Source organism: Zootoca vivipara, chromosome 6 (assembly GCF_963506605.1).
Source record: "Zootoca vivipara chromosome 6, rZooViv1.1, whole genome shotgun sequence".
Lineage (NCBI taxonomy): Eukaryota > Metazoa > Chordata > Lepidosauria > Squamata > Lacertidae > Zootoca > Zootoca vivipara.
Window position 1 is genome coordinate 60,733,814 of NC_083281.1, and position 12,103 is coordinate 60,745,916.

The 12,103-nt window shown below is 47.5% G+C and overlaps 1 protein-coding gene across 3 annotated transcripts in view; it reads left to right on the top strand.

Annotated features, from left to right (window-relative positions):
- The window catches only part of GSE1 (Gse1 coiled-coil protein), a 391,224-nt gene that overhangs the window by 123,478 nt on the left and 255,643 nt on the right, over positions 1-12,103 (top strand). For 2 of the 3 annotated variants that reach the window (XM_035120003.2, XM_035120004.2), the window contains exon 2: positions 5,055-5,214. In XM_035120003.2, the coding sequence (XP_034975894.1) occupies positions 5,055-5,214 (160 nt within the window). Of the gene's footprint in view, positions 1-5,054; positions 5,215-5,294; positions 10,142-12,103 lie in introns of those variants that run through there. The other variant, XM_035120005.2, reaches the window with a different exon arrangement.

Here is a 12,103-nt window from a genome sequence, read left to right on the forward strand (position 1 = left end):
AGGTTTGCGACGGAGCTTGCACGCGCCATTCATCTTATTTAGCTGCCCTGGTTTTAGAGGACTAATCCTTTTAAAAAAATGGATCAACATTTAAAAAAATCCTTTCTACATGTCAACCCGAGGCCTGTACGCTCATAAATCAGCACAGAGAGGGAGAGGCAATAGCAGCATGGAAGAAGGGGGAGTTTACACCCTTTGGGGGACTTCAGACTGTCATGATTTTTCAGGAGGGAGTCAGACACATGCTGCAACTTGAAGTTTGCACATTTTAAGTGGTTTAAAGTACTGTTTCTCAACAAATGTATTTACATCCCACCATGGAGCTCAAGGTTGCATACCTGTTTCTCCCCCATCTTATGTAATCCCCACAACAACCCTAATAGGTAGGATAGGCTGAGAGGGAGTAACTGGCTTATAGTCACCCAGTGAGCTTCATGGCTGAGTAGGGATTTGAACCCTGGTCTCTCCCAGGCCCTAGTCCAATGCTCTAACTCTGGCATCTCCAAACTTTGGCCCTCCAGATGTTTTGGACTACAATTCCCATCATCCCTAACCACTGGTCCTGTTAGCTAGGGATCATGGGAGTTGTAGGCCAAAGCATCTGGAGGGCCGCAGTTTGGGGGTGCCTGCTCTAACTCATATACCTCACAGGCTTTATGTATATATATACTGCATATATACACAGAATATGTGTATATTTATTGTTGTTTAGTCGTTTAGTCGTGTCCGACTCTTCGTGACCCCATGGACCATAGCACGCCAGGCACTCCTGTCTTCCACTGCCTCCCGCAGTTTGGTCAAACCCATGTTCGTAGCTTCAAGAACACTGTCCAACCATCTCATCCTCTGCCGTCCCCTTCTCCTTGTGCCCTCAATCTTCCCAAACATCAGGGTCTTTTCCAGGGAGTCTTCTCTTCTTATGAGGTGGCCAAAGTATTGGAGTCTCAGCTTCAGGATCTGTCCTTTCAGTGAGCACTCAGGGCTGATTTCCTTCAGAATGGATAGGTTTGATCTTCTTGCAGTCCATGGCAAGGGCGTACCCACCATTCGGCAAGTTAGGGCAGCTGCCCTACTCTAGAAGCAGGGCTGGTGGGCAGAGGCGGAGCACAGCCCGGCGGAGCGCGAGTTCGCCATTCCCGCCGCACCGCACCGCACCCTCCCTCCAGCTCCCCGGCGCGCCCTCAGGCAAGGCCAAGCGCGGCGGGGAACCAGGGAGCGCGGCGCGGCGGGCGGGAACGCTGAACTTGCGCTCCGCTGGGCTGGGCTCCGCCTCCGCCCACCAGCCCTGCTTCTAGGGAGGGGCACAGCCCGGCGGAGCGCGAGTTCGCTGTTCCCGCCCACTTTGTGGCCCCTCCCCTTCCGTGCCTTGGCCCCTCCCCTTGCCCCCCCCTAGTTTTGATCCTGGGTACGCCCATGGTCCATGGGACTTTCAAGAGTCTCCTCCAGCACCATAATTCAAAAGCATCAATTCTTCGGCGATCAGCCTTCTTTATGGTCCAGCTCTCACTTCCATACATCACTACTGGGAAAACCATAGCTTTAACTATACGGACCTTTGTTGGCAAGGTGATGTCTCTGCTTTTTAAGATGCTGTCTAGGTTTGTCATTGCTTTTCTCCCAAGAAGCAGGCGTCTTTTAATTTCGTGACTGCTGTCACCATCTGCAGTGATCAAGGAGCCCAAGAAAGTAAAATCTCTCACTGCCTCCATTTCTCACTATATATGTGTATATATATACTGTCAATTGACAGGGAAATGCTTTGAAAGGTGTGGGATGAATGAATGATCAACATGAAGATGGATAAGCACCATGCAAGCAACTTTGGAAGAATGTGGATTGTCATATAACCACCTTGTAAACAAATCAGAACAAATTCTCATTAAAAACCAGACACAGTCTAACCAGCACATAAGCTTTGTGCGAGCAAATAAGAATGAATTCTAAATAAACAGGTCATCTGGAGGTGCCCTTTATTTGTGTGGCTCACATTTCAGGGGCGTGTCCCCGTCCACCTGTCCTGGGTTTCAGATCCTCTGTCCTCTACATGAAAGGCTCGTTTGTACATTTGCGGGGGTGTTCTCTCTACAATGGTGTTGTGGTTAGAGCAGTTAATTTTAGAATGTGAGGTGTTGGAACTTAAGAGGGTTTTTGGGGGGGGGAGGTACACCCTCTGTGCTGGAAGTCAGAGCACTATGTACTCATAATGACAATAATGATGATGATACTAAAAATAAAAATTTATGTAAGAGCTCTACTGGATAAAGCTAGAGGCCCATCTAGTCTAGTATTCTTTTTCTCAAAGTGGCTAACTTATGGAAAGCCTGAAATCAGGACTTTCACACAGCAGTACACATTTTTAAAATTAGTAGTATCTAGATTCTGCACCTACAAAAAAGCATGAAAAATGTGTGTGTGGGGAAAACAAATTTACACTGGGCACAAGTTGTGCTAATTAAGTACATGTGCACAATGTATCTGTTTTGTGTTATTTATTTTCTGCAGTGTTTATTAAGAATTTCTGAACATGTAGTAAATTAATCTGTATATTTTAATGTGCTTCAGACAGATATGAGGCAAAGGTAAGAGCAAACTTTGAAGCCTTTCTTTGCAAACATGAAGGCTAGAAAGTTGAAAATGTTACACAGTTGATTTCTTTGCCCAGGTCCACATGATTCATGCTTGTGCAGAATTGCAGCACACACAGAGCCAATCTCACTGGGTATGAGGGCCTGGGGGGGGGGGGGTAAAAGGATGTCACTATATAAAACTCAAGCTGACTTTGAAGGAAGGTGGAACAAGGACTGGCTGGAGCAGGTTGCACCTCTTTGTTGCTCTCACTTTAGCCCTGGCTGCAACACCTGCTTGCTTGCTTCAATCCCAAAGCCACGCAGGGCAGGATTGGGTTGTTTTGCTGACAAGTTTCCAAGACCATGCTGGCTTCAGACAGTCTAAAGTGGAGTGAGAGTCACAGGACAGGTTGTGCACCTTCAGACATCACTAATCAGGCTTTATTAGTAAACCAACCATAATAATATATTCAGTCAAGAACAGTGCTGTACAGAAGAATTCCACACTGAGAACCAGTTCATATTCTTTTTGCTCAGGCCACTCAGATTTTACCTCTTACCATTCCAATCTCAAATGCTGTTTTTTCAAGCTGCCCATTTTTGCTAACCCATAACTAGCACACATATTCCAAATTTTGCATGCAGCTGTGCTACCTTTTTGTAAATAAGGTGTTCATAGGCAAGCAGAGAAGCAAGCTCATTTTGCAATGAGCTGCTCAGGCAAGAGTCTCACTGTTTACCGCTTTGGGGCCTTTAGGTTGCTGCTGATGCAGTGCAAATGTTTTGTGCTACAGACAGTACCTCACAATTGGTTGTGCATAAGTTAGTCTGATGGGTTTGGCAGATGCAGATACTGCCTAAGAACATGCAACGTCTTACACATTTTTAGCTTGTTGGTTAAGATATGTGCTTTGGTTCCTACCCTTTTCCTCAGGTCATCCCCTCCCAAGGACTCATCATTTAGCTGAGTCTCCCCCAACCTGGTCCCCTTCAGATGTTTTCAATTACAACTGGCATCAAACCATTCATTATCCTGCTCTTAATCTCAGGGTTGTGGGTTCAAGTCCCACATTGGGTAAAAGATTCCTGCATTGCAGGGGTTTGGACTATATGACTATTGTGGTCCCTTACAACTCTACAATTCTATGATTCTATTCTGTTATCCATTAGGGAATGCTGACTAGAACTGAAGGAAGTTGCAGTCCAAAACCTCTCAAGGCCACCATGCAGGAGAAGACTGGTCTAGGTTCTGATAGGGAAAACCTGGTTGCCCATGGACAGCAAACTCCAGCTCATGGTAGAACTGGCTCAGAACCAGAGCTGGCACATGCAAGCTCAAGCAAAACCAAAGGGCCCTTCCAGAGGTGGTGTTTTTGTGTGTGGGTGTATTCTGCAACATGTTGTTTATGCAATAATAGTGTGGTGGATTTATACAGGAGTGTCCACATTATCATTCCGCTTTGTAAGTTGTTCTGTAGTGTTTCCCCAATGTTGCTGAATTGTTGGTATCTAAAGGGGCACGTAGGGATTGCTGATCGGAAGGTCGGTGGTTCAAATCCCCACAACGGGGTGAGCTCCCGTTGCTCAGTCCCAGCTCCTGCCAACCTAACAGTTTGAAAGCACATCAAAGTGCAAGTAGATAAATAGGTACCACTGGGGGGGGAGGGTAAATAGTGTTTCTGTGCACTGCTCTGGTCTCGGTGTTCCATTGCACCAGAAGCGGCTTAGTCATGCTGGTCACATGACCCGGGAAAACTGTCGGCGGACGAATGCCAGCTCCCTTGGCCTGTAAAGCGAGATGAGCGCCACAACCCCAGAGTCGTTCTCAACTGGACTTAACTGTCAGGGGTCCTTTACCTTTACCTTTTTAAAGGGGCATGTTAGACTATATATAGCACAGCAAAAAGTTGGACAAAAAAAAAATCAAACACATTTGTTTCCTGAATTGGGGAGGCCCATTTGACATCAACATGAAATGGGAGCCTTTAGTGTGATCAGCCTAGTCCTGTTGAATGATCTGCTAGTATAGATTCAGTAGGTGCCTTCTGTTTCAACCTTTAAATGCCTGTGGGAAATGTTTTCCTCTTTCCATAATAGTTGATAGTCTGTGATTTATTTATTTTTTACATGTTTTAGTTATAGATTCTTTTAATGATATACAGCAGTATATACTTTCCATAAATAAAAAAAATGTATTGTGTGAAAAGTTACAGGATTTCAGCAAGACGTTGCAGGACTTACACAGCATTGAAAGTGGGATTGCCTGTGACTGCCCCAATACCATTACAGTATGAGCACAAATCATGAATGCAGCATAGAAAGAATACCTGGAAGGGCCCATATTTTCCTTCTATCCTATAAATCTTGTGTGCTGCCCCCCCCCCCCCCCGGTCAGTCTGTGTGTATATGGTGGGACTTGTTTTCAGAGGTGATTTTCTGTACTGCCTGGAACGGTCCCTCATGTCTTTTCTTCTCCTTTTATTCCAGGCATCTGCTTTTCCTCTGGAGGCACCTGCTCTGAAACTAGTTGCCAGTGAGGCCGCCCAGCGCCCATCGGGCCCCGTGGAAAGCACAGCTGTGGGGAACGGAGCTGCTCAGGATTACAGGGCTGGTTTGGATGTGGAGGGTGCAGCTCAAACAGCTACAAGTAAGCACTGCATTCCTTGTTTCAGTTGGGAGTGTGCTTGCTTGTGTGTGTGTGTCCATACATATATTCATACATGTGGATGAGTGAGGAGTGCCACAAGGTAGAACTCAATGTCTGGTGTGTGTAGCAACCTGTTCAGATGATCTTCTTATTTATGAGAGTACTGTAATGAGATTTCAGCCCACAATAAGTGATGCAAACCTGGCAGCAATGGGTCTTTGAGTAGTCTTAATACAGGCTAATATTGAGTTTGAGAGCCAGATAATGTGTTTGTTCTTAGATACACTTATAGAAAACCAAATCTATCTATCTATCTATCACACACACACACACACACACACACACACACACACACACCGAGAGCGAGAGAGTTTTCCAGCTGACTTGTCAGTGTGACCTGAAGCAGAGCTCCAGCAGCCTCCTTTGGCAGGGGTTCTCCTAGTGGTAAGGAACACAATACCTTTTTACTAAGGCTCTCCTTAATTTTTGAGCTCCTGTGCAACTCCTGCCAGGCCTTTTTTTTGGGGGGGGGCGGAACTGTTGCATGATGTTCCAGTTGCTGAGACCAAACCCAGATGTCCCAGTCTGCATGTAAAATATATTTCTCTCTCTTCCTTTCTAAACAGTGACTTGTTGGTAGGTCAGAGGAGGCTGCTCCTGAGCCTTTGCTATCCCAAAGCTAAGTCTGGCTGAGTGCCATCTCCAGGGAATTTAACATCCTCCCTGGTCAGGAACTGCAGCATTCCTAGAGGAGGCGTTTCTTTCACTCTCTCTTACACACAGACACATGCTTTGCACCCCACCTTCCGGGCCTGTTCTGTGCTGAGAGTGTAGATCTCCTGCTTGGATGAGGCATTGGCTTCCTCCTCCACCTGCTGTTATGAGAAATTGCAGGAGGAGGAAGCTAGCCCTCAAGGAATACAGGAAGTTGCCTTGTGGTGAACCAGGCCATTGATTCTTCTAACTCAGTATTGTCTACTACACTGACTGGCAGAGGCTTTCAAGAGTTTCGTATGGGGGACATTTGCAGCCCAGCCTAGAGATGCTGCTGGGGATTAAACTTGGGACCTTCTGCATGCAAATCAAATGCTCTTACCACTGAGCTATGGCCCTTCCCAAAATGGCTTGGGCAGCTCTCAGTTCAGCAAGCTGTGGAGTTCTGGTGTCAGTGCAGCAGGGAGTCTGGGAAGTGAGTGATTGTGAGGCAGTCCTGATTGGCCACAGCTGAGGCCTCTGACCTTTTGTAAGAGCACAGGGGGAGTGGGGGCATGTGTTCACACACACTACAATTGCTGTAATTTAGCAAAGGATTTATTAGCTCCCTGCTGCACTTCCTATAAGGGAAAACCATACAGAGGTCTAGGAAAAGCTTGTATAGTTCCTTCTGCTTCCTTCTAGAGCCACCTGGTGGTGTCTTTCCAGAATAAGGGGTCAGGGAGGGTCTTTGGTAATTTGTGAGCTATTTACTGCCAGCCAGCTGGGAGCAGGAGCTGTGGCCTGGAACGGGCCATGTGAAGTTGCCTGTGTTAATTACCAGAGTCGCTTGGCAGACACACTGAGTAATGGCATGTTAGATGCCTGCTGTATTCCGTGCACCGACTCCTCAAGGCAAGGCCTTTGTGTTCCTGGTCAGGATCTTGGCTGGCACTCAAGGAGGGAGGAGATCTCAAAGCCCTGCCAATTGCAGGCGGGTGAGACAAGGTTAAGCACGGAGGTTGGCTGTGCCATAGGAGGTCTGCAACCCCTTCCTTTCTCCAGCAACTCACATGGCTCATCCTGACACACATTCCTCCAGAGAAGGAATGCAAGTGTGATGTGGGAGCATATTGCCCTGTGCAGAAATTACAGACATAAACTTGCACTAGATTAGTGAAGGTGCTTTTGTACCTTGTGAGAATTGCCGATAAGCACATTTGTTCCTTTCAATTTCACATATTAAACACACACAAACAAAAAATGGCAAGGGAGGGTGCTCACAGAGCGTGCAGTCAGAACTGGGTGGTCTAGTTCAAGCAAGGATAGGAAGAGAGAACGAGAAAGCCACTGGGGAGCACATCCTGGCAGCAGTGCAGAGCTGGGAGTTCAGGAAGTGTCCTGAGGAAAGTTTATTAGAGCGTAACAACGTAAGAAGAGCCAGGAGGCTGAATCAGGCTAATAGACCATCTTGCCCAGCATCCTGTTCTCACAGTGGCCAGTCAGGTGCCTATGGGATGCCTACAAGCAGGACTTGAGCACAACAGCACTCTCCATTACTGCAATTTACAGGAACCTTATCTTCAGGTGCCAGGCCTTTGGCTAATTAAACAGTCTATGACCTTTTAAACTGGGGGTGGGGTATTGTTTTTGTTTGTTACTATGCCATGTATTTTTGTGTTTTTTCTATTGTAAACTTCCCTGTGATCTGTGCCATCTGATGAAGGGTGGTATAGAAATTTAATAAAAATAAATAAATAGAAGTGTGTATTCAGAGGCATGCCATCTCCAAAAGTGGAGGTAGAACATAGCCAATGATTCTGCTGTGCTTGTCCTCTGACATTCCCCACCTCCTTTCCCTTCTGGTTTTTAATCATTACTGCAAAAGAGAACATTATCTATATTGAAAATATGAGACATGATTAATACCATGGAAAATACCTGTTTGAAAAGCACACCATTATTTCCTTGGATTCCCCCTTAACTGACAGCCGGGAACAAACCTCTTGTCCATTTTGTGGGCTAAGAACATAACAATTGTTTTAGTACCTATCTGTTTAATTAGATGATTTGGGAGAGAGGGAGAATTTATATTCCCAGGAGGGTAGCCTTCTTAATCTGTTGTAGCAAAGGAGCAAAGTGACATCTTAAAGGTGTAATTTGTGAATAAATTGAAGTTTCATCCTGAAGCATATTATGTCCATTTGTTCCAAGCCTAAACCATACTGTTGTTTGATAGGGTGGGGGTGTGTGATCAACCTTCCTCCAGTGCATAGCTTGGCGTCTGTGATGGTTATGACTATGTTCTACCTCCACTGCTGGAAGGCATCATGCCTCTGAAGGCATGTTGCACTCATAGTAGCCAGCAAGATGCCCATACACGAGTACAGGATGCTGGACTAGATGGGCCATTGGCCTAATCCAGCAACCAGGCTTTTACCGTACTATGCCTTTATGAAACATCTCCTGGTGAGTTTGGGTGGCTGGTTTTGTTCCCCAAGTGCAACTCTGCAAGAGTTAGAGAGGGCACTAGATAGTCTGAAAGGGTTTTGTGTCAAGATGTTGCAGAATGTTCCTGCATTATTTGCCTGCCCCTCATGGGGATCCCCTCTTACCTTGGAGGCAAAAAAAACATCAGTTACAGGCAGCCATGTGGTTTTCTGTTTCTCCAGCAGATGGCTGGTCAGAGGACTGAGTAAACCATCATACAAGGCTTTCCAGAGCAGCCATGCCCCCCTCCCCCTCCCCCAGGTCTGCTTATCTCTGTAGGCTCAGCAGCAAGGGGAAGGCCCCTGCCATTTTGGCCTTTTGTGCTTCCTCAAGTCCTGGGATCAGGCATTTGTTTAAATGTCGAAAACCTCTTCCAAGTAGCACTGAAGGCAAATTACAACCATTCAACATAAAAAGCACAGAAATTGTTAAAGGCTCCAGGCGTCTTTGCCACCTAAATGAGCTGCATGGCCCTTGCATGGTGTGACTTTCTTGGATTGTTTGGGGGTCAGGGACAAAAAACGTCACTGGCTGAAATTCAGCCTGCCTCCTCTCAGCCTGCAGCAGTTCCAAACCCCATCTAGCCAGCTGTATCCAGAATACTCATTTTCCCCACCCATGTAAGTCACAGGGGCCTGTCTTTAGGCAGGCAGAGATAGTGGTGGGACATCTACTGTGATTGGTGCCCTCCATCTGATTGAGACTACTATCAGCTCTGGGTTGCCAAAGGTTGATAGAGAATTTAATCTCTCAGGTCTCTCCCCTATTTGTTCTCCCTATCCCCAGCCTTCAACCTCCTACTTCCTTGCGGGGTAGAGCAATGGCGCTAGGCCACAGCTCTTAAAAATGCTAATTAAATGAGGAAGAAGAAAAAGGAAGACATGTTCCGGAGCATGTGCAGAGTTTATTCTCCTCATCCTTCAGTATCCACAAGTCTCCCTCCTGCTCCCACTTGGGGATCGAATACCAGTTTTAATCCCAGCGCCCCTCGTGTTAGTTCAAGCTAAGGCTCCAGCCCTCACTCGTCTGGCTTGGGAGCAAGTCCCGCTGGACTTGGTGGGGTTGTTTCCAAGTTGATCATGCCCAGGATTGGGTTGGAAAGCTACACTTCTGCGCAGGTTGACTTGGGAGCAAGTCTCCCGCAGACATTCGTTGGGGCTTTACTTCGGAGTAAACACGCCCAGGACTTTTGGGGGGCGGGGGTAAGAGGATCCCTCCTAGCGGGTGGAAGCCACCGAGGGCGCCTAAGCCCCTCCTCCCCAGAGGCGAGAAAGCTCTTCCCCCCGCTCCGCACGTGCTCCCCCGGCGGCCTTTTCCGGGAGGAGGCTCGGCCAGCGGAGTCGCCGTCGCCCGGTTGGAGCCGGTGAGTCACTCGGTGGCTGCAGCTCCTGGAACAGGAGTAGCCCAGCTGGGCTGGGCCGATCGGAGCCGCGGGCGGGGAAAGAGAAGCACCAGAAGCAGGAAGTGAGGCGGGGAGAGAGAAAGACACACACGCACACACGGAGCCGGAGCAAGCGAGCGGTTGAGCCCGGCGCTCCTCTGCCGAGAAGTTGCCCCCCCCCACAGCCGCGCGCACTCCCGCCGGGCCCGGGAAAAAAAGTTTCCCTGGCCGGCCTGCGGCTGGATGACCGCAGTGCCTCGGGAGGGTCTCGCTGCCGCCGCTTCTGCTGATCCTGTCGTCCCCCGCCGGCTGTCCCCATGGAGGACAGGAGCCCCCGCTGGAGCGGCCGCCCGCCCATCATCGGTGAGTGCCGCGCTTCTTCGTCTCCTTCCTGCGCCCATCACCGTGGAGTTGGGGCGGGGGAGGCGCGCGAGAAGGAGGCTCCTGCTGCTGGCCGCCGCCGCCGCGGCTTCCTCCCTCCGCGGGAAGTTCAGCTTGTTGCTCGCTGTCTGGACTGCTGTGGATTTCGGACAGGGGGTGGGTGGAGGAAACTTGTAATAGGAAGGGGGCGGGGGCTCAAGTCCCCGCGTGTGTGGTTGGCTGACTTCTCTCCCTGTTGAAAGAAGGAGCTCTGTACATGCTCAGATAGGTGAACTATTTTAGAACCATATCTGTGTAATAATGGCAAATAGGAGTCCTTGTTTGTTTGTTTGTTTGTTTGTTTTTTAAGGGAAAAGGTTTGTGTAGTTGTATTATTGGTAGATAGTAGCCCTGATTTTTAAGGTGAAAACGTTTGTTTGGACCAAGCCCTTGGGCTGAAATCTCCCATTTTAACCTGGATGCACTTTTTATTGATACCATAACTGTGAGGGCTGGTTCAGCTTACTCAGGGGTGACAGGAACACACTCTACAAGTCTTCTTTTTAAGCTTTTCTCCAGGCTTAGGGGAAAGTGGAATTGAAGCAGGTTCCATTGGACACCTTTTGGCTTGGTTGGGTTCAGCCTGAGAAGTCCTAGAATCAGCTGAATTTTTTTTTTGGGGGGGGGGAGTTTGGAGACAGCTGTGGTGGGTTCGCAGCATGAGATCTAGGCACATGGAATAGCCTGCGTTCAGGAGAAAATGAGAGAGACTGGCACAATGCATTTTGTAGCATGTGTTTCTTCCAGCCTGCCTGGCTTCTCCATTCTGTTTGCTACCAAACTCCCATCCCATGGGATCTTAACCTCCAGCAAACTTTTACAATATCTGTTAATCTAGGATACTCTTTGCCACATAATGCTATAGAAGGCTTACCTTGTTAAAAAAGCTGAGTAGCAACTTGTGTCCATTTTGTTATAGCAAATTTAAAGTGCACACATGTAGTAGATTTTTAACATGCAACAACTTTTTTTGGAAAGTCTCTGCTGAGTGTGCTTTTGTGGAAAAAATGCCACAGACACCCATTCTCAACTAGTGCTTCTGGGCAGTGTTAGAAACTCAAATATATAAGCTAGGTGCCAAATGGCACCTTAAATGTAGGTTGCGGTCGGCACAACAGAATGTCTGTTCGCTAAGGGATTGGACTAGATGACCCTTGGGGTCTCTTCCAATGCGATGATTCTATGATTCTGTGATCTCAACTACATTGCTTGACTGTAGCTTGCTCTTACAACAGTTCACTTGCCCCAGTATACAAGAAGCAAAAGCACACCCGTAGTGGAAATTGTATTAGTTTTTATTAAGGCAAGTTTTAAAAATATGCTTGCCAACCTGGCACCCAGAAATCTTGTAGTCGCAATTGGACCCATGCCAAAAGCAAAACATGTCTGGCTAATTTCTAACACTGCTTCTGGGTGTGTTTGTGCTTATATCAGATGACTTCTAAAAGTCATGAAATGTTATGTCTGAACTAGTAGCAGCCCCAAGAAATTTGGGCATTTGGGGATGTGGCTGGATGCATGCAACCTACCAGCTTGGATACTCATGCTGTTGCACTTCTGACACTGAACTCCCAACCATCCCCAATTTGCGATTTGCCCACGTGTGTCTTTGTGACTTGGAGAGGGAAGTAGAAATAGATTCTTATGCCAAAGAAAGATCAGAGGTGAGCAGATCCATTCATACAAGTATTTGAAGGTCTGCTGCATATTGATGGGGCGAATTTCTTTTCTTCTATTCCAGACGTAGGACCTGAACCAGTGGGTTCAAATAACAAGAAAAAGGATTAAGATTAAACACTAGGATGAACTTATTTTGCAGTGGAGCAGACTGTCTCAGAAAATGGGAGACTCTCCTTTGTTAATAGTTCTTAAGTAGAGACTGGATAGCCATCTGCCAGGCTGCCA